Source organism: Hibiscus syriacus, unplaced genomic scaffold, assembly GCF_006381635.1.
Source record: "Hibiscus syriacus cultivar Baekdansim isolate YM2019G1 unplaced genomic scaffold, ASM638163v2 tig00117056_pilon, whole genome shotgun sequence".
NCBI classification, from domain to species: domain Eukaryota; kingdom Viridiplantae; phylum Streptophyta; class Magnoliopsida; order Malvales; family Malvaceae; genus Hibiscus; species Hibiscus syriacus.
The window spans coordinates 4,470,153-4,493,083 of NW_024063539.1; the positions used below are offsets into that span (position 1 = coordinate 4,470,153).

A 22,931-nucleotide genomic window follows, 5' to 3' on the forward strand; every position below is an offset into this window, starting at 1 on the left:
AATACTAGAGTGTACCATAACATTTGAATATTTTTGCAGATTTAAAATATTTCACTAATAATGTATCTAATACTAACCTACAAAGATATTGGTCACTTCATTAGCCGTCCTTACTTGAAATGGGGGCTAAAAACTCAGTATTAAGAACTCTGATTATAGAACTAAGCCAAAGATTGGATTCATCTTTAATTACCTCAACCATACCACAATGTTAACATATACAAATATCAATAAGAATTAATTCTTGTAATAACGATTATACCATGGACTTTATAAAATATTTTTTTCTTTAATAAATAAATGCAATATGCTTTGAACAAAATTATATAAATTTCTACTAACCTTACCTATCCATGTTCTCTCTATTTTCTAAAAGGTATAAGTGATATTTTGTCTCGTGAAGTTTATTTCTTTTTTACTTTGATCCTTAACTTCGGAATAAGAAAAAGGCTAAAAGCCTTTACAGATTAGAAGTAATTAATCTATCATACGAAGAACCAACCATAGACATCTCGACTTAAATAATCATAAAATTTCATAGACGAATCTGCAAAGAACGTAATACCATAACCCATTTAATGTCCAAATTTAGTATGCGGTCCTTAAATTTTTTTTGTTTATATATTTTTTGAACTTGGCAATGTTCTTAGTTTGTAACCAAAATTTCACTGTTATTACAAAAGTGTGTCGTATTAGCATATAAAATATTATTATAATATATATATGTTGATGAGAACAAATAAGCTACGTCAGTTGTTGACGATTAATTCTTTTTTATTCAGACAAAGAGTCACAATCGATGATGTATATAAAGAGATGAAAAATAATTTTTAGATAGAACATACGAATACATAGAAGAAGAAAGAAAAAAAGAAACCCCCTTCTCTTAACTATTACATGGTTTATATGTTTGACCCCTTATACATGCTTGTATCATATATAAAAGAGAAAATAATTTCAGTGACCAAAAATCTCAGATAATATACGATTTTGACCAACTTTTTTTGGATTTGCGAAAATGACCAACAAAATCGCAATGCGATCTCTAATTCGCATTGCGATCTTCACTATCGCAAATTCGCGTTGCATTTCGCGTTGCGGTAGTTGAAAATCGAGTTGCGATTTTCCATTTCGCGTTGCGATTTTCCATTTCGCGTTGCGATAGTCTACAGTTGTCGTTGCGATTTTTCAAATTCGTTGCGATAGTCTACAGTTGTCGTTGCGATTTTTCAAATTCGTTGTGATAGTTAAAAAAAAGATTTTGTTTCTTAAGAATTTTCTCAAAAAAAGATAGTATCCGCGCGGACGTGTCGAAGACACGTATTACCACGACCACGACGTATTACCACGACGTATTACCACGACCACGACCACGACCCGAGACGAGACGAGACGGCGGTGGCGGCGCGCGAGAGTCCCCCTTGTTCTCTATCACTCAACAAGGAAGTGGGAAAGCCAAGCCTTAAATACCATTCCCAATAGTGTTTTCAATACTATGTGGGATTTGAGCATTACCAATACTTGTTCCCAATACTATGTGGGATTGAGCCTTAAATAGTGATATTATTTTTGAATGTTTTGCTTAAAATTACAATAATCACGATTGATTGTAGATTGACTTTTAATTATACTAAATAGTGGAGATCGCATTACGATTTTGTTGGTCATTTTCGTAAATTCAAAAAAAATTGGTCAAAATCGTATATTATCTAAGATTTTTTGTCACTGATGTTATTTTCTCTATATAAAATCATCATTGTTATATATAGACAAATAAGGTGTATAAATACAACCGTTAATCAATATATTAAACTTGAAAAACCTATTAAATTTATCAAAGGCTTTTTCAAATGTTTTGTCAGTCGAATTTTTTTTATGAAAAAAATTTAAATAATATTCTTAATAGATAGATGAAAGAATTATATTTAACAAAATGTATGACATTATATCTTCCGATTAATAACAATATTCATGGGATGAATAACATCATGCTATCTCTGATTGACAAGTGTCAGGACACGAAAAAAATTAAGTCAAAGAATTAAATTAAAAAATAGTTAAGTTCACGGATTAACATGGACAAAAGAATTAGGGATCAAGTTTAAAAAAGTCAATTTCAGGGGCAAAACGTGACTTATCCCTGTACTTTTCAGGCCACGTGGAAAAAATCACAGCAATACATAACTCAAAGCCCATAATTTTGTGGGCCGTTTGATCTAGTGACATATTTCTCCAACATTCTCCACCAATAATAATAATTCACGTTTCCAGAATCCTTGAGAATATAAATTAGAGCAGACGGCACCGTCTTTTTCCACTCCCTCCTCTCCGAGTTCTCTCGCGCGGAAGCCATGACTAGCTCCTCAGCTCATCCACGCAAGGTTCCTATTCTTTTTCTTTTAATTCAATTTTTTTTTCGTTTTTAGCCCTAGTTAAGGTTGCGTCTTCCGAATTTATTTTGTTTTATTCTTTTTTTCCCTATTTGTTTGATTTTTTTGACCTTTTTTTGTTTGGATTATGTTTTTGCGTAGGCTTTAAGCAAGATCGCCTGTAATAGGCTCCAGAAGGAGTTAGTGGAGTGGCAAGTTAATCCACCCACTGGATTCAAGCATAAAGTGACTGATAATCTCCAAAGGTTTTTTGCTGTTTACTCTTTTTAATTGAATTTTATGGACGATTCTGTCAATAGATGGATTGATTTGGGATTTTAGTCTTTAATTGTTAGATTTGTGTTTTTTATGGAAAGATGGATAATCGACGTCAACGGAGCTCCTGGAACACTTTATGCTAATGAAACTTACCAGCTTCAGGTTGATTTTCCTGAGCATTATCCTATGGAGGCACCTCAGGTATCTCATTTGCTTTCCGTTTCCTTATTGTTTTGTTATTTTGTAAATAGTGAAAGTGAAGGTTTATGAATGGAGATTACGGTATTCGTTTGTTGATTGAGCAGGTGATTTTCATTCCTACAGCACCTCTGCATCCTCATATTTACAGCAATGGGCATATTTGTTTAGGTATTGATGTCGTTAGAGTTTTGTTAATAATTGCTAACAATTGTTTTGAACAACTACCCTTTTTAATCTCGTTGCTTGAAGAATGCATGATGTTTACAGATGATAGAGAATGTTGGTTTGTGAATTTTCCTGAACATGATATGATTATTCGTAATCATGATTGCAGTGGTTCTTTTTTGACATGTCACTTTGTGTTCCCAGTCACCTTCTCACCTTTATGGAGAATGTTTTATCATTAGTCATGCAGAATTTGTAAAATACAATTCTGATTGTCATGATAGATGACATACTACCCAAATTGGAGGTCATCTAATGTGTCAATGATCTAGCACATGTTTGCGCTTTTATTGTATTTAAGAGTGACTATGTAATTGATATAGAATCTTTTATCATTGTTCATAGTAGCTCTTGAGCCTATTATTTATAATTGGAACTATTCACTTATGCTGATATGTTGTCATTTTCCATCATTCGCTTTTCTATTCCAGCTGTGAGCCTGTGAGTACATTAAGCTATGCTCGAAACTGTAAAGTATATTATATTTGTCACAGAGTGATGTATGATAACTTTCCCATGTTTGGTTTTAGAGAAGACTAGATAGAGAGAGAATGAAATGTTTTTGTTTCTGTCCTATGCTTGGGGACACTCTGTTCTAGTGTATTACTGGTTATGGAAGATGTTTAAGAGAAGTTGGTTGGTGACCTAATGGAAATATTAATTACGAAAAAATATGTACTGGAAGGTTTCTAAGAGAGGTTGGTCATTGCTTGCATTTAATGCGACTAGTTTGTAGGTGAAATAATTGTTTCGAGCAGTTTACTCATCATGGCAATGAGTGAGTCTTGATTCCCTAGAACGTTGTATCTACCACACAAGGAATTGAAAAGAGTTTCATACTAAAAGCTTGTCTTCTGTGTCTGTGGGCTCTAACGATCCTCGTTGTTTTGATGATTAGGTAATTTAAACCAAGACAATCAAATATGGTTTTTTGGTTCTGATTGTTCTTTCTTGAGATGCTGCTTAATTGTAACCTTTCTGGCCTTAAGGAATCTATTATGCACTGTGTTTCATGCATCAATTTATATTTTATTTGGCAAGTTTTCTTGGTAATTTTTGCTTCATGAGCCTGTGACTTTTCATTTTAGTCAGGTTTCTGTTACTCATGATTATTTGGTTGGTAGTTAGCAACACCATGGATAGCATGAACCAGAACATTTGTGTCATATGTTTGATGAAAAAAATGTCATTCAGCAGTTTTTCTGGTAAGCATTTTTTACCAATATATGTTTGAGGAGGCAAATAAAAACATTACAAGGGTTAATTAGAACAATTAGGCACACTAAGTTCTTGGATAATGTAGAGCAACCGCGAAGGCTGCTTGATCATTAATGTCAATGTTGTACCTTTCATTGTCATACACTTGATCAGTTTATCTAGCTAACCAATGTTGAAAATCGTGTGGTGTTCATATTATGCCAGATATTCTGTATGATAGCTGGTCCCCAGCCATGACTGTGAATTCCATCTGCATCAGCATTCTGTCCATGTTATCAAGCTCAACTGCAAAGGTTTGTTGGAATTATTAGCAATTTGCCCATTTGTTTTTGTTCCCAAGATCTGGCCTTACCTGTTCAATGCTAAAATACTGATTTCACTGTGTAATTATGCAGCAAAGGCCGGCTGATAACGACCAATACGTTAAGAACTGTCGCAATGGAAGGTCTCCCAAGGAGACGAGATGGTGGTTCCATGATGATAAAGTATGATGATAATAAACCTATTATCTAGAATCTGTGTATGAAAACCGAGGGGTGGTGAACTTTTTTACATTTGTCTTGCTGTGTATGAAATTACTATTAAACGTAGATTTAATTTGAATGTGGTTATCTAATTCAAGCAGCAGACTGAACAATGTAAAACTTACTTTCCTTTCTTTTAGACCTTTTAATTTGTTCTCTGTTCTCTGGTTATTTCTTGCCATGGATTTTGATTTTCAATTTCCCAAGTTTACCAGCCTCAGTTTAGCTATTATTGTGCTAATACAACCTGCGTGCATGAATTTACTCTTGTGAAATTTCCAAGCCAAGAGATGAGCATCGTTGATTGTACGGATTGGTCAGAAATTACAACCTTTATTTTTATTATAACATATTTGTCTCGGGAAATCAATAGTATATTGTCGTAATTTGAGGCTTTCGAAACAAAGGATTAGTCGTAACATTTTGTACTTTCGTTTTAATTTGTTTTTCCTTTTAATTATCTGTTACTGTTCAAGTGTTTCAAGTTGGCGTAAATCTGAGTCACGTAAGATCTGTGGCATAACTGTGAGTAATTATACTAAATATTTGCAAATCCACTACTCTTTTGTCAATCTATCATCCTCCTGAAATTTATGAACTGGAGCCAGCTGTGTGAATAAGCTGCAAACAAGATCCAAAGGCAATCAGTTCTTGGCTTTCGAGATCCCGAGCACTGCAACACTTTAAACATGCCCTGCAAAGCTTATAAGAAACCCTCCCCTCCATTATCACCCGTCTAATTCAACCCTCGTTCCTATTTATTTAAACCCAAGTATCATCATGTTCCTTTTTGGCCCCCCTTTTCCCCCATTTCAATGCACAACAAGAAAATCAATATTCCCAAGTCAGTGTGTTAATGCTTGTTTCTTCTTGCTTTGTTTTGTACCAAATGGTCATTGTCATGAGGCCATATTCGATGAGGAACTGAAGGTGGGTGTGAATATCTGTTGGCCTGTGGCCAAAATGTGCCTTGGGTCAAATTCCATTTTCATTTCACAGAACCAATCCCCCTTACTGCCGAAGTGGTCCATCCACTCCTGTTGAGGAGAGTAATGAGGTAAATATTGCTTCACATTGATCCCTGCTTCACCACGGTATCTGAGAATTTGACGGTTCTGATCAGTCAGGTACTCTGAGCTCTGAGTTACTTCCCCGTTATCCGAGGCAGATGTTAGCAATGCCACCACGTAAAACACACCCTCGTCCGGCGTCACCATGGAGCTCCATTGGTCCCATCTGCACCATATATGGATGTATGTATCATAGATAGTATATATTAGTATGTAGGAGCATATGTTAGAAATGTAAGGGTGACATGCCTTCAACATCATAGATGCATGCATGGGGCAATGAGAAGATACTATTTACATGTTTCATGCATGGCCATGGAATGGAATTATTGCTGTAAAAAAGGTCATACTTATCTTTGTTCATTCGATAGATCAGAATTGGCCCACTTGTCCTATTCCCCAAAATGCCCCTGAACACTCCCTTGTCGAACTCGGCAATCTTTGATTTGGGTATAAAAAGGTTTAGCCATGGGTGTGGAAACTCCCACAAACCCTTGGACCGGAGCTTCAACTCGGACTTGTGGACCCGATCCAAGAAATCCACATACAGCCAATAAGTCGTAAACACTGAAGTCGATATAAAATTTAGTTTCTTCAACAAAGACTCTACTTCATGCATTTAGTTTAATTGGAAGAGAAGATTAATTAAATGTGAATACTTTGGTGGAATTATGGACGGCTTAGATTTTGTAATTTTTAATGCAATAGTATAACCATAAAGTAGTGTTCGAATAGAATTTTATGAGATAATAGATCACATGAGATCTTCTTCCATGTTTTATTAGCATATGTTTGCATTAAAATATTAACTTCACATTAATAATCTCAATCATATAAATCTCCGAAGAGGCGACCAGTCTATGAATCCACTGTTATCAAAATATTTAAAGTTTATATATGATGGGTTGATGGTACGCGAATATATATAGAGACGGACGGAGGGGATTGGTATCTTCAAATTTTCAAATTTTAATATATTTTAATTTGTTTTATATTTTCTATTAATAAGGTATTTTCGTTCATTAAAATTTTATAAGTTCATTAAAGGGACGAAACCGGAACTAAATATTGACAGTGGACGAAATATTATACTATTTTAAAAATTTATAAAGACTTATTAGGTATTTAAACTCAAAATTCAACATGAACCACGCGATCTTAGTGATTTAGGGAATATTGTAATCCTTGAGGTCTCGAGTTCGAGCACTGCGTATATAGGGGTATGAGTGTTTATTGTCAAATAATTAAGAGTCTTTGTACAAGTATTACCTTATATTCATCATAGATTTTTTATATAAAAAAACTCAAAATTCATAAGATAATACCTAATTTGTCTAATATTTAAACTTACAATAACCTAAATTGTTATTAAACCAAAAATTTTGAGAATACGAGAATATCTTTTTTTTAGTTTGGTCCTTGATTAAATATTTATTAAATTTCTTATATTTTTTAATTTAAATATTTATTTTTACATGAACCAGAATATTATTATATCAAATATATAAATTCTAACAAGGGTCGGGACCCCTTAAGACCCTCATTCTCCGCCCCTTGTTCATTCCCTAAAATTATATAAGTTCATCATCTCTAGTATAAAATCATACTACACACTATTATTATTCCATGATCTTGCATGAAAAACAAAAGAAGAACAACAGTGGAAGATTTAAGAACAATAATGCAAAAAGGACAATGATCTCGTCAAAGATTCTAACTTGCAATTGAAAAAACGTCAATAATGTTTGTAACACATCATCTCATCAGTTTATATACTTTCACAAGCTTAATTAATTAAGCTTGAATTGATACTCAGTAATATTTTTCTAATTGATGATATATTAAGATGATAACCTTTATGATTAGGTTGGTAAATGAAACTAGATAGATCATAAATTACTTAAGCTCGATTCGGTCAAAGTTCAGCCAACATTCGATTCAAATGAATTCGGCTCGAATTCTTAACGAGTCAAAGCAAACTACTTGATATATGACTCGAAAAGTTCGCAAATAAATAAAAAAAATAATACATTATATTTTTACTTTTTTAAAATTAAATTAAGGCTAAGGTTCGAACTTGAGTTCGAGCTTCAATCGAATTAAGTCTTGGAATGTTTTGAGTTCAATTTTTTTTAAGCTCAAATCTATTTTTAATTTTTGATTTTGAGTCCAAATCAAACTTAATAATTTTAAAATCCTAAACTTTCAAGTTGAGTCGAGATCAGTTTACCTATGATTAAATATAATATGTACCTGATCAATAGTTTCAGCAGTAGTTTCGTGGTAGTTCTTGGCGATTTCCAAGCAATACAAAACACCTCCGGCGGCAACCAAAGAGGAGATTTTGACAGTGTTTCGAGGAGAAAAGAAAGATGATCTCCTGTTATTGATGAGCCCTTCATCTACAATTACGAAACCTTCAACGTAATCGAATTTTTGGCAGCCCGGCTGTGCATTTAGAGATATAAGATGTTCTTGGTCGCCGGTAAAAGCCGAAAAATTCGAATACAGAACTCTTATTCATCTCACCTACACTAGTAAACAAAAAGCAAGAGAAATTATAGCTTATTATATAAATGCTGCTTGATGAAAAACAGAGAGTGAAGTGATGGGTACCCTTTCTGGAGCTGGTTCAAGGGAATTTCTAGCTCTGGTGATAATGCCAAATGGTCCTAAACCACCGAGAACAGCATGAAACAGCTCTGGGTTTTGATCTTCTGAACATGTCGACAGCTCACCTTTTCCTGTAACTACGTCAAGCTCGTGGACATTGCTGATTTTTGGACCATGATTGAATGTTTGGCCACTGATTCCAAAGCTCCCCACCCCACACGTCCACGTACCTCTCTCGAGCCCAAAACCGAGGCTGAGGTGGGTACTTCCTCCCCGAATCCAACTCACTCCCTTCTTTCGACCTACTCATCTGAATCACCACACCGTTCTTGGTCTGAGCCTGTGCGTTTATCGAATGTCCATGTCCCCTAGCCGATATGGGAAGCCCCCGGTTTGTCCGGTAGGCTGCTTTAACGACTTGAGCAACGTCCTTAGCCGAATCGGGGTGCAAGACGGCGAGCGGCTGGCTTCGAGTGAGCAAACTGAAATCAAGAGAAGCCGGTTCGACGTTGTTCTGGTCGACGCTGAGTTTCCCGTCGATACCAAGAAGCTCCATGGGATCGACGGGCAATCCCGGAATAAGGATTATCAAACTACAAATAACTAAGGTTAAAAGAAGCTCATTTTCCATATCAAAAGAAGCAAAGTATCTTCTTCTTCCCCTAGCAAGAACTGGTTTCTTTGAAGATATAATAAGGAAGGAAAAAAGTGCAGAAAACAAGGTTTGGATGAGGAAAGTGATGCGAGAAAAAGGAACAAAATCTTTGATGGCAGCGTTAACGTAAGCCCAGATAACACTTCAAAGATTTACTACATAAACATCTAACATGCACAGATACAGATTCCTCTCATATTTTTTTTTTTGGAGATTATTTTTTCTAAAAGTGGTGGGTTTTGAGTTCTTCAGGAAAAAGGGTAGATTTTTTTCTTCTGAAACGTCACTGAGATTGTATAAACGTTGTAAATTCTTAGATTTTAAGGAGTTTTGTTTTTTTAATAATAATGATATGATGACATATATTAATATCTTATTGGTCACAGTCACACATATTAAGTGAAACACATTACAATTAGTCATATTGCGATATCTTGGTTTAAACTAAAGCTTCCATACATTCACAGGTGCATGCGCTATCTTTTATCTGTCTAGTATACATCATGTTCTTAAAGATAGCAAAACTCTGAAAGTAAAAGTCAGACCAGAAGATATTATCCTTATTAAGGTCAGAATCTTGCCTGAAAATGCTGCAAAATATGTCCTTCAATGTACATATGGTTGTGGATCTTGTTCATGGGAATATCATAAAAAGATATAATTGCGAAACAACTTTTGAAGATCCGTTCCATTTCTGTTGGGAATATAGAGCAGAAATCAGGATGAACTGTTTCGGGTGTTGATGCGGGCATTGCCTATGTTAATTGGATTTCATCTGCTCACATGAATCACGATTCGAGTGCCTCTCCTCCCCCTAATATTAAATTGTGATCGTAACAGTATAACCACATTATAATATTTTTTTAAGATTATCATTAATCCGTAATTACAGTATAAAATATATACTTCATTTTAGAAAATAAATCACATCATAAGTTCATAACGTTTACCATATCTACAACTGCGATTTAATTAATTCTATGCTACGGTCTCACGTTTGCAGGAGGCAAAAGACTTTTGTCGTCTTTTTCTCGTGCAAGTTGGCAGCTCGGTGATTGGTGTATGCTTTCTTTTGCTGATTGCAAGGGAACCTTTGAAAAGTTTCTCCATGCATCAACTCACCAAATATATTCAAGTAAACATGATTAAGCTATCGTTTGGTGATTTAAGAACATAAAAATCTACACTAATTGAATAGATCTTTATATTATTTGAATTCATATCTGTGTCTATCATAAAGAGGTTCAATTTCTTTGGAAGTGTTTTCATATGGTAGAAATCATATCCTCATACTTAAATTGGTTGATAATGTCAAATATAAAAAAAAAAATGTCAGAGAAACAAATTTTAAGAAATATTTGGTTGGTACAAACTTTAAAAGATATTTGATTTACATAAGAATATCTTTAATATCTTTGTTTTATTAAATTTGTCTATTTTAAATATTAAAATTATTTGATCTAAAATATTCAATTTAAAATATTATATTAAAAAATCAAAGAATAAAAATATTTATAATTTCCTTTTTCATTCTTTATTGTATCGTTCCAAATATTACTTTGACTTTGAACAAATATTATTTTGTATTTACCCTAAATTTATTAAAAAATATATTTTTTTGTATTTTATTTGTTCATGTTCTCACAAAAAAATGTAATATATCTAATATTGCTTTTAGATATATTATCTAAATTTAAAATTTAATTCATAATAAATGTGTTAAAATTTGGAATTCCCTTGTTTCTGAGTTCTCTGGAAATGGAAAAAACCAATACAATATCGTTATTGACATTTTCATTTGAAAGCGAGTTGCTAGACTGAGATTGAACGAACTTGTGATCCACAACAATTTTTCTAAATTTTATTCCAGTTGCTGACATCAGTCCATCGGAGAGAAAAAAACCCCGACTCTCGACGATAATCAGCATCTTCATGTCTTAATCAATGGACAGCTCTCGGGTATGTTATGTATATACACATCAAGCATTATGACCAGAAAATACATTACCATTACACAAGGAGAGCTTTCTACTCTGATATCTGCAAAAATCATACTAAAATCATAGCCCAAAACTTGTCGGTAGCATTCTAAATTACACCCGTGGTGCGATCAGCTTCATAAACACGAGTATCAAACACGGATGCTATAAGATGGAAAGCATGTACTAATTTAAATATAGGATAGATTTCAAATAAAACCAAGATCGAAAGCCAAATATTAAACACAACACAATTATTTAATATATGTTCTTCTCCAGACAGATATTTGGTAAGACCCTAGGTTCTGCTGCAATTAAACACTGAATTCATGCATTCTGCACCGGGGCCAAATGATTCTCAATCTTACACTGCAATTCATCTTTCCTTGCACCCACAACCTTGTCGATTATTCTGCCCTCTTTTAGGAAGATAAAGGTCGGCATACACTCAATCGCCCAATCCTGAGCCACAGACTGCAAAAACACAAACATCATGAAAAATTTTAACGAGTTAATACAATCAAAAGCTAAAATCACATGCATTCTATTAAGCAATTGCTTCGGAGATCAGTCTCTACCTTCAGTTCATCAACGTCCACCTTCAAGAATAAGACTTGGGGCAGTTTCTTAGCAAGATCGGTCAGGACTGGCGCTATAAAACGGCATGGCCCGCACCATGAAGCAGTGAAATCCACCACCACCTATCCATAAAACCAACAACAGCGTGAACTTCGCCAAGTAATCTTAGCAAACGAACATCCAAAAAGTAAGTTCTCGAATAATTTTACAATAATTAAACTCATTTCAAACGAACAAAAGGTACAAAGCAGGTAAGTAAACAAAACCCATTTTTCCAAACAATCAATAAACAAAAATTCCACGCTTATATAAAGAAAGAACATCTTTTTTTACCAGTTCTTTTTGTTTATACAAAGAAAGATGAGATTTTTACCAGTTTCTGGGAGGTGTTGGCCGACGCTAGCTGTTGTTCCCACGACTCAACAGTGTGGCAGGCGATTACTTGTCCCTCTTCCGCCATTGTTTTCCCCTTCTTTAGATTCCTTTCAATCTCTAAGCTGTGATAAAAATGGGTAAATCGGATTCCTTTGTCTTTCGCTTATTTGATAGTTTCTTTGGTGAACAAATCCTTTATATAGAGGAATATGGAGGCTTATTACGACAATGCCATTGGTAAGGTTATAGAAACACGTGGCGCATTCTCATGTCATTGACGCAAAATCTTTGCTGTCAGCGGTGAGAATAGTTTGGAGTTAGCGTTTCCGTGAAGCGTGAACGGCGCTCTTTGGATTTGGATAAGAACAAACGACGGGTGAATGCAGCGCGTGGTGACTGACATAAAATGTAGAATCGGGTTCGATGTAATAAGCAAAATATAAATAAAATGAATGACAGTTCCCACGTGCTTGTCTGCCTTTCTGACGGAAACACGTGTGAGAAACGTGATTGATTATGATGGCTCATGCCAAAGCCCAAACTTTCTTTATTTGCCTTTAGATTGGAATCAGGCTTCAGAAAAGCCCAATCTGTTTTTCCGTATTATTTATTATTTTTAGTATGTGTTATCTTTCATTTAATATTTTAAAATATGAAGACTTAATATATTTTTTTTAATATTAAATATTTAATTTTCTATCATGATTTAAGAAAATAACATAGGTAAAAGATATGTGAGGCCCTTGTATTTTTTTAAAAAAATCAATGTGGTTCTAATCGTTTTTTGCACTTAATTTGGCCCTCAAACTTAAAAAACAAACTCAATATGACCCTTTAACCAAAGATTTCCATCGTTGACCGTTACGGTGACACTTCACGATGTTAACGTGAATATCCACAATGGCTGGTGATGTGGCAGATAAGCTAAATTAGTTTTTTTTTTTTGTCGAGTTTGAGGGTCAAATTGTTTTTTTTTAAAGTTCAAGGGCTTATTTGATTTTTTTAGAAAAAAATTTAAATTTAAACTATACAAATATATAAAAAAATAAATATAAAACTACTAAAAATAAAAATTAAATTACTAAAAAAATTATATATATATATATATATAATTAAAAATAAAATTACTAAGGAAATATGAAAAACAAAAATGAGTAACTTGATCACCCAATCAAATATACTTGCTCAATATGGTTATGTAAATCTATTATTTTCAACTTAAAGGTTGAGATTTAAAAATAATTTAAGTATCATAATTTTAAAAAAATATTTCCGAGCAAATATATTTGATTGGGTGGTCAAGTTGCTCATTTTTGTTCTTCATATTTTCTTTTTATTATATATATATATATATAAACTTTTTTTAGTAATTTAATTTTTATTTTTATTTTTTATTTAATTTTTTTTCTATATTTGTATAGTTTAAATTTAAAATCTAAAATCTAAAATATTTTTTTCTTCTGAAAAATCAAATAAGCCATTGAAATTAAAAAAAAACTCAATTTGACCCTAGAACTCGACGAAAAAAACAATTTAGCCCATCTGCCACATTATCAGCCATTGTTGACCGCCATGTTAGCACTATAACGCTCAACGACGGAAACCGTTGGTCAAATGGCCGTATTTAATTTATTTTCTAAGTTTGAGGGTCACATTGTGTATAAAAAACGATGAGGGTCACATTGTTTGTTTGTTTTTTTTGGAAAAGTACAAGGGTCATCACATACCCTTTTTCCAATAACATATTACAAATCGACTTATATTTTGTTTATAATCTATTTTGTACTGATATTTTTATCTAATTTTTTTTGATAAATTTGGGTGAATACAAAGTAGCATATGTGTAAAGAGTCTCAATATATTAACAATTAACGTTTATACCTTTACATACGTAGTTTTCGAATCCAGAACTTCAAGTGATAAGAATTAATCATTTAATCATTGAGATCCTTTAGTCTGTGCCTGATATATGAGATAAGTATTTTAGAGTTGAAGGGATAGTTAGGGCCACTTTGGCATTGACTTTTAAAAGTGATATAGAAAATAACTTTAAAAAATGCACTTTAAAATTTAACTGATTAGGATTGCTATTAAAAATTGATTTTGAAAAGATAAAATGTTCATTTTAGACATTATATTGTAAATTAAAAATATAGCATTTAAATTATATTTACACTTATTAATACTATGATATATAAAATATATCAACTTAAACTATGAAAAAATATAAAAAAATATTTTAAGATAACTCATTAATAATAATATTTTTATATATTATTTTTTTATTAAGAAAAAAATATATTATCAATACTTATTATCATCTAAATTTTAAAATAATATTTTAATTATTTTGATTTAACCACAATCACTCATTTAAATTTTAAAATAAAATAATTTAAATGACATTTTTTATCCTTTTATCCATTCAAAATTAAAAAAATAGAAAGATATATATTATAAATAAATTTAAAAGGAATTATTGTTATATATGAAACATATTAATTTAAATTATAATAAAAATATAAAAATATAATTATAATAAAGATATATTTTTATAATAACTCATTATTAATATTTTAATATATAAATCATAAATTTTATTTAATTTTAAGTAATTAAGATAAATTATTAAGCAATAAATTATTTTTTAAGGATATTAATATTAAATTATTGAAATAAAATGTAAATACGTAATTAATAAAGGAAATTGAATTTTAAAGTTATCTTTCATGACACATGAGTGAAAACTATGAATTAGTAAGGGTAAAAATATAAATTTGATTCTAAACGCAAAGTTGAAAATGAAAAAGCTATAAATTTTAGTTATTGTGGTTGGTTTGAAACTTCCGTTTTCACAGTATTATTTTAATTTTTATCCGTGTGACATTGATTTTACAATAAAAATGAATTTTTTAACTAAAAATAATTTTAGAGAGCATTATCAAATACACCCTTATTATCCTCAACGGTTCTAGTTTGATGTAGTTGTAAACATGCATGAGAATCTCCTTTTTAAGTTGAATTTTTGTTGGCCGTGAATTCATGGAATTATGCTTCTTTTCTTTTTGGGCAGCTACTAGAATTATGCTTATTTCTAAATGGAAAAGGAATTATGCATTAACTTTTGTTTTTATTGCAAACTTGAAAATGAAAGCCATTCTTGAAAGTGAGACAGCCGACACTCCCACCATGGTAGCTCAAATGGACCTCAACAATTTACTGCAGGTACCAAAATATCCAGATATGCGCATAGCTCAAACTCCCACGTGCGAGATAAGTAGGTTTTTCTACTTTGATTTCGATTTGAAAATTAAAAGTTTTTATCTATATTCTTTTTAAAGTTTGTTGTTTCTTTGGTCTTGTTGGATATTACATGCAATTTGTCAATGGTTTCTAATGATTTCGACGCCCATGACCAATTTGTTGTAAACAGAAAATCTATTTGAATAAAATGATGAGAGACAACAAAGGTTGAATAAATATTAAAGGTGATTTTGAATAACGTGTCGGTGTTTAATTCAATCCGAGTTCAAGAAAGATTATATGTTGTTCAGAGATGCATCATTAAATAGCCTCATATGTATTCTTATACAAGAGGGGAAATTGGTCACTTTAGCATCTAGGTAACTCAATTCTTACGAGCATAACTATCATACTCATGATCTAGAGTTTGTTGCAATGATCCTTTGCCTTGAAGATTTAGAGACGTTATCTCTTTGGAGAGAGGTGTTATATATATATACGCTGACCATAAGAGTCACAAAGTATTTGTTGATACAAAAATAGTTGAAACAACCTAGATATAATGAGTTACGTAAAGACTATGACTGTGTTGTTGATTATCATTCGAGTAAAATCAATATAATGTCTCATTGGTGTTGGATTTTCCTTCTTTCTTTTTTTGGTGTATGCTTCCTTAATTTTGAGAGATTAGCAGCTTTTGAAGAGTTTTTTTTATCAACTCTTACAATTGTTGGTTTGTTGTTGTAGTTGCAACTGAACCACTTCGGAAGCTTGAAAATACATATACAAGCTTTGCAATTCATTATGCAAGTTGTGAACATGTAGGATGCTTTGGTCATAGGAGTACGCGAACTGTTGGTATAGCTGTTGGGGGTATTTTTTTATTGATTTGGTTGTAGGCACCATGGTAGTCTCGTAGTGTGATGTAGGATGCTCTGATCATGGTCGTAGTGTGATGGGTGATACATTCCTAGTTGTTGTTGGATGAAAAAAACTAGGCATCTCAAGGGATTTTAGGAAGAAAATCAAAACTAGGTAGGTTAATTTGTTCTTGGGAGTTTATTTGGACTTCTTGTTTTTGAATCATATATAATTTACGCTCACTGCACCAATTGTTGATAGGAAAAGTGATGTTGCGGAGACTATAAATGATTCACCCATTTTGATTTGGGCAAAGAGTCACTGATTATAATTCAAATGAGTTGAAGAAGATGATACATGATGTGGAGGGAGAGATTGAGAGAGAGTTTAAAATTTGTATACTTACACAAAAAATAGATAAGTTTGTCAAATAATAGATTTGACTCTGATAAATATGTGGGTCTGTCAATAGTCACGTTAAATGATTGTAGATGATTAATAGATATAAAACTTTAAAGACATCAAAAAACTTTAGATACTTCGATCAATAAAGGAGTTTGTTCTAAAATGTCAATCAACGGAAGAATAACAACGAAAGTATAATTTAACAAAAATATAATGTATACAAGAGATATAGATAAGATACAGCAATTCTAATTTAAGATAGTTTGATGAAAAAAGTAGTATTTAATTCCCGAGGATAACGCTTTTTTTTTAATTTAGCATTTATAAATGAAAATAATACTCTAAAATAATAGAGTTTTTCTATATGTATATTCCCTTTTGTTTTCTTCGACGTTCGTCAAATCCTAGGAAATAAAAACCAGTTCCCGTTTCTTGTGCTCCTTTTCTCCTGGTAAGTCCTCTCTCCTTTTGTTTATACTAATATCGCTTTTTTCTTGCATCTGACTTCACGATTTTAGCTAGTATTACAGGAAAATCCTCTCTTTTTTCTTCACAGCCTCATAATTCGTTCATAACTTGGAATTTGTTAATCAAATTAAAATGATGAAATTCTTGGGTTCTGTTTCTTGTAATTGATCATTTCATTTTTTAAAAATTTTTGAATTTACGACTGAATTGGATGTTTAATTTTGATTTCTGCGTTTGATTGTAGCCGACTTTACTGTTTCTTAGTTTTTAGGACAATCTTTGTTTAGTTTTAGTTTTTTTCCCCTTCTTTCGCAGTATGTTTGCTTTCAGTTTGGTAATTTAACATCATGCTTAATCCTTTTAAGTGATTTTCTCCCTTCTCTTTGTTTGGTTACTGATAGTTTACTTGGGAATGTCTATTTTTTATTTAGTTCTGAATTGAAACCAATATTTGTACCATTTTTTTTAATAATTCCTAACAATATATAATGAAACTTCGGGTTCAAATATAAGACAATACTTTTATTATTATTTTTATAATTTATGTTCATAATCTATACTTGACTCCAACAATATATAATGTAACTTAGGGTTCAAATAGAAACAAGGAGAAAAGAAGACTAGCCAAATACAAATACAAACACAAATTATTTAATATCTTCTGTTGGAGAGAAGGACATTTTATAAGAAAATATTTTAAATGATTCAATCAGTCTGCACCGGGGAAGAAGAATGCAAGTCTATCTTCTGCTGCAAGTCATCTTTACTTGCACCCACAAGCTCGTCAATTTTTTCGCCTTCCTTCAGGAAGATAAAAGTTGGCATTGCATCAATTCCCCATTCCCGAGCCACAGGCTGCAAAAAACACAAACATGTATTGAACAAATTTAACATAAAAATCACATGTTTTTCATTAAGCAATTGTTTGAGAACTGAGTTCATACCTCCAATTCATCAACATCCACCTTCAAGAATGTGACATGAGGCAGCTTCTTAGCAAGATCAGCCAGGATTGGTGCCATAAAACGGCATGGCCCGCACCACGAAGCTGTGAAATCCACCACCACCTACCCAGAGATCCAAGAACAGTATGAATTTCGCCAAGTAATCACCAACTATTGTGATAAATAAGCGGGGGAGGTCAAATCTAAGTTTTAGTATAATTTTTCAATCATTAACCTCATTTCAAACAAACCGAAGATACAAAGCAGATAAGTACACAAAACCCATATTTCGAAACAATCCAAGAAACAGAAATTTCAAGCTAATATAAAAAAAAGATTTTTTTTACCAGTTCTTGGTTAATACAAAGAAAGAAGATTTTTACCAGTTTCTTTGTGGCTTTAGACAACTCGAGCTGTTCGTTCCAGGACTCAACAGTGTGGATGGCGAATACTTGTCCCTGTTCCCCCATTATTTTCACTTCCTTTCAATCTCGAAGCTAATAAAGTTCTCCAAAGCGGATTCCTTTTCTTGTTCCTTCGCTTGTCTGGTGGTGAACTTAGGGTACAAACCCATTCTATAGAGGAATTTAGAGAATTATTACGAGAATGCCACCTATAATGCTAAGGGAACACGTGACGCATTATCTTATGTCACCGACGCAAAATTTTGTGGTCAGCAGTAGTTCCACGTTAACGTTTCCGTGAAGATGACCCAAGTGTGAACGGTACTCTTTGAATCTGGACAAGGACGCGGGGGTCGGGGCATTGATTTTAAAGGAGAATCGGATTCAAAGTAATATGTAAAATGGAAATGAATTCCGTTCAGAAAAAAAAAAGAGTCCAGAATGTCAATAATTTTTTTTAGCTTAATAGTTTTATCCATTTATTTGTATAAAATGATTTTAAAGTTAAATTTAAAAAAAATATTTAAAACATATACTAATTTTTTAAAGTTAAACATATACTAAATATTTAAAACATATACTAATTATGTTTTTTTTCAAAATAAATTTATTTTATTTTAAAATAAATTTATTTTATTTTAAAATAAATGTCTTTTATAAATCGAAATAAAAATAAAAGGGAATTGAATTTAAATTACAAAATTATATTCATTAAATCAAATTAAGAATACCACATGATTAAATGATATTGTTTATACTAGCGGACATCATAAGGGTGTTAACATTTCCTCGCGTGTAATCACATTTCTAAACCCATTTGTCTAATTTTACTGATTAAATTTGCTGTTTTAATAGAACTTTTAAATTATCTTTTTTAAAATAACATATTTTTAAATGATCTAATCACACATAAATTTAAAAAATTAATGACGACTACCCTTATCTTTTCAAATATATTTTATTTTCGTTAATTATGATATTTGATATATGTGATTTATATACCTTATAAAATGTGACCTTTTATATTTCCTAAACACTATCTTTATTATGTGAATGTTGGTCTTCTAAAGTCTCACTTTTTAGATATATTGTTTTCTTTAATAGGATTTGGGTTTATCCGAATAAAATTCCAGTCCTTATAGAATGGCACTGAAAAATATTAGTGAAGTTGATAACTTTCTAGATGTAGTCAACTATTATAGAAATTCGTTGAAGAATTTTTTATAACAACTATTTCGTTGAATCAATTTTTTTCTTGTAAAGATAAATTATCATTCTTTTGTAAAACAATAACATAACTTCGATTATGTAACACTTATTTTCTGTATACGTTACCGCATACGAGTTCAGGATGTCACATAATTATTTCAATACAGTTCTATTCGAAAAACAATACAATTTTATTTTTTTCTAAAATTATTCAACTATTATCAAAGATCATAAAATATTTCATTTCGATAACATTAAAAATTATTTTCACTAAAATACTAATCAACAAACTATTATTCATAAACAATAATATTATGTATAATCTAATTAAACCATATTCAAACATATCTATTTAAAGTATTATAACCACATAGTATACATGCCAACTAGTAATATCAATATTAAAAAAGATGCCATACTGATTCTGGAGCGGATATGATCCTCAAAAGTTGATACTACGCTTAGCTCTTTACTCCGAACGCTCTTATTTACCTACATGTGAAAATCATCACACGCTAAGTATACATTTAGTGATACATTATAATTATAATAATAATAAAAGTAAAACATAGTATAGCAAAACATAGTATATATATAAAGTATGAAAGCATTATACAAAATTGATTTGTAATTCATCAAACCATATTAAGATATTTGATGTCTTACCAAGTTTTCAATAAAAGCTCTTCATTCAATCATATCAATTAACTTGTATGTTCACATATCATTTCATATCACAATCCATAGTATGATAAATGAGAATACATATTACGGAAATCACATGTAAATGGATCATATACGATTTAACTACCTTCTAAACAATTTACACTTTTAGTGCTATATCACAATCCATTGTATGATAAATGAGAATACATAGTGTTGGGATTTGCAAAAGCTCGAATCGATAACCGAAAGGGTTCGCCAAGAGGGGTCGGGTCGATTTTTGTGTTTAGGGAGTAAGGAGGTTGAAAGATAGAAAATTGCACAACGATTTATAGTGGTTCGACTTCTCAAACAAGTCTACATCCACTACCTTAGCTCCTCACCAAGGATTTTCCAACAAATTCACTAATTTGTTCTTTCTTTTTACAGGACAAAGAGATAACATTTACAAATTCCCTAGTTTTTCACAGGCTAAACTATAACCTTTTCCCTAGCTTTTAGCATGCTTTGCTAAAACCAAAACCCCTTTACAATGAAAGGAAATGTAAACAACAAAACCTCTCTAAGGTAGGTGTTTACAAGAATTAAGCTCACCATAAAAGAAATATTTACAAGAGAAAGATGAAATAAGAATGAAAAACTCTTCTCTTGTGTTTGATTGCTTGGATAGTTGTTATCTATATTCTTCAAGTGTCCTCAGCTTGTTTTTATAGCTTGAAATGAGTTTGAAGATGTATTTAGCAGTTGGGGATGTTTTGGAGCCGTTGGGGATTCATTTTCTGCAAAATAAAACTGCCCAGAACAAGTAGTATCAGTATTCTTTCAATGAGTATCGATACTACCTTTGTAATATTTGAATTTTTGACCGTTGGGCTTGATACTACTGTAGCAGTATCGGTACCCATTTTGTTGTTCATTACTGTTCACACAGTATCGGTACTATTCATATAGTATTAATACTATTCAGATAGTATCGGTACTATTCATACAATACATTACTATTCATAAAAACATTTTGTGCTCAATTCCAAATTAAAATGAACTTTAAATTATTTTTGAAATCTTTAAAAAATTTTGAATAAATTCAATTCAAGTCCAAAAACATTTTGCCTTAATTTGTCATATCAAAACTTAGTTCAACACATAGTACGGAAATCACATGTAAATGGATCAACTAGTACATTTCCATTTCAGATCAATCTTGTGCCTTTCACTTTATTCATTTCATAGTCTGAATCATTTCAGATCATTCACTTTCATTTTATAACATATACTATTCACTTTTTCATTTCATAACCCAATGTAAATCACTGAGAATGCAATATATGCGAGTAAGATGAGCATATACATAAGTAGCACCACCATTACATAAGTAACGTTAGACATGCTAGGTACCATTGATAGTGGCACCACCGTCACAAAGACGTCCAACGTGCTAGGTACCATTAATAGTAGCACCACCGTCACACAAACATCAGACGTGCTAGGTACCATTAATAGTAGTACCATCGTCACACAAACGTCAGACGTGTTAGGTACCATTAATAGCACCACCGTCACACATACGTCAGGCATGTTAATTATCATTAATAGTAGCACCACCGTCACACGGACGTCAGACGTGATATTTATCATTAATAGTAGCACCATCATCACACAGATGTTAGATGTGCTATTTATCATTAATAGTAGCACCACCGTCACAAAAGTGATGTCAGACATGCTAAATGCTCCACTTTTATACCAATGACTCTCAATGCATTTACAATATGCATTTCTTTAAATCATTTGTCATTCACTTATCAAAATCTTTTCAAACATCATCACAATAAAGTATCATATATCATTCACTTATCATAATCTTTTTAAATATTGACAAAATCAAGTATCATACAATATAAATCTCAATATGCATAAAATGGGTTTTTCCATCACAATCACATATCATTTGAATTTTTAAGTATTCATAATACGAACATGTCAAAATATAACATATAAAAATGCATTGGGCAGTTCATACCCGAAGTTATTCATAAGAAATCGTTAAACAAAATAATAGTATAAAATATAATAAAAAACTAAAATCATTTTATTTTCAAATCATTGAAGGTTGACTCATCGCAAGTATTCCTTATGTATTACTTATAATAATATAAGTAAAATGCACTCACCTGGAAATGCCTTAATAGTTGCACTCCTGAACTTTTTCTTTAGCTTTAAGCTTGTTTTGATTTCGATTTTGACCACGTCTACATGTTCATCATTTATACATCACATATAATTTCAAAGCACATATTAGTATCTTACTATCATGGACATAGTTGCACATTAGCATAAAATTTCTAAAACTTCTTTCGATACTAATCCATTTCGTATAATCCATATCGACCTTAACACTTCAAAATACAACTTCAATTCTCATAATACCCATATCAACCAATATATTTCTTAACTATTTCAAAATCCACGATCTAACCATAAAAATGAATTTATTCAGAATTCTTCCCAACATTTCCAATTTATTCAAAATGGTCCATTGCCATTTAACTTCAAATTCAAGCATAGTACATTAACTTCAATCAATTTTCCTCTTCATTTCTAAAATTTACAAATTCTTACAACTTGCACTACCCTTAAAGAATTATTT

The 22,931-nt window shown here is 31.7% G+C and overlaps 2 protein-coding genes and 1 pseudogene across 4 annotated transcripts; 1 reads left to right on the forward strand and 2 right to left on the reverse strand.

Annotated features, from left to right (window-relative positions):
* Window positions 1-2,238: 2,238 nt before the first annotated feature.
* On the forward strand, window positions 2,239-4,812 carry LOC120198396 (ubiquitin-conjugating enzyme 15-like). 2 transcript variants are annotated; one of them, XM_039199743.1, is made up of 7 exons: window positions 2,239-2,381; window positions 2,532-2,635; window positions 2,747-2,849; window positions 2,954-3,017; window positions 4,199-4,279; window positions 4,497-4,585; window positions 4,688-4,812. In XM_039199743.1, the coding sequence occupies exons 1-7, from the start codon at window positions 2,352-2,354 to the stop codon at window positions 4,781-4,783; spliced, it is 567 nt and encodes a 188-aa protein (XP_039055674.1). In that variant the 5' UTR covers window positions 2,239-2,351; the 3' UTR covers window positions 4,784-4,812. The 2 variants fall into 2 exon arrangements, with proteins under 2 accessions (XP_039055674.1, XP_039055675.1); XM_039199744.1 differs by lacking the exon at window positions 4,199-4,279.
* A 903-nt stretch (window positions 4,813-5,715) lies between these two features.
* Window positions 5,716-9,130, reverse strand: LOC120198394 (annotated as a pseudogene).
* Window positions 9,131-11,347: 2,217 nt separating this feature from the next.
* LOC120198398 (thioredoxin H1-like) lies at window positions 11,348-18,517 on the reverse strand. 2 transcript variants are annotated; one of them, XM_039199747.1, is made up of 3 exons: window positions 18,392-18,517; window positions 18,009-18,131; window positions 11,348-11,607 (listed from the first exon to the last, which is right to left on the reverse strand). In XM_039199747.1, the coding sequence occupies exons 1-3, from the start codon at window positions 18,476-18,478 to the stop codon at window positions 11,461-11,463; spliced, it is 357 nt and encodes a 118-aa protein (XP_039055678.1). In that variant the 5' UTR covers window positions 18,479-18,517; the 3' UTR covers window positions 11,348-11,460. The 2 variants fall into 2 exon arrangements, with proteins under 2 accessions (XP_039055678.1, XP_039055677.1); XM_039199746.1 differs by lacking the exon at window positions 11,348-11,607 and adding an exon at window positions 17,560-17,919.
* Window positions 18,518-22,931: the final 4,414 nt, after the last annotated feature.

Excerpts from the sequence above, each read along its gene's own strand:
- LOC120198398 (XM_039199746.1), bottom strand. The coding sequence starts at position 18,478 with ATGGGGGAACAGGGACAAGTATTCGCCATCCACACTGTTGAGTCCTGG. Across the intron at positions 18,132-18,391 it reads CTAAAGCCACAAAGAAACTG|GTGGTGGTGGATTTCACAGC; the intron begins GTAAAAATCTTC and ends ATCTCTGGGTAG. Across the intron at positions 17,920-18,008 it reads TGGATGTTGATGAATTGGAG|CCTGTGGCTCGGGAATGGGG; the intron begins GTATGAACTCAG and ends TGTTTTTTGCAG.
- LOC120198396 (XM_039199743.1), top strand. The coding sequence starts at position 2,352 with ATGACTAGCTCCTCAGCTCATCCACGCAAG. Across the intron at positions 2,850-2,953 it reads ATCCTATGGAGGCACCTCAG|GTGATTTTCATTCCTACAGC; the intron begins GTATCTCATTTG and ends TTGATTGAGCAG. Across the intron at positions 4,586-4,687 it reads TATCAAGCTCAACTGCAAAG|CAAAGGCCGGCTGATAACGA; the intron begins GTTTGTTGGAAT and ends GTAATTATGCAG.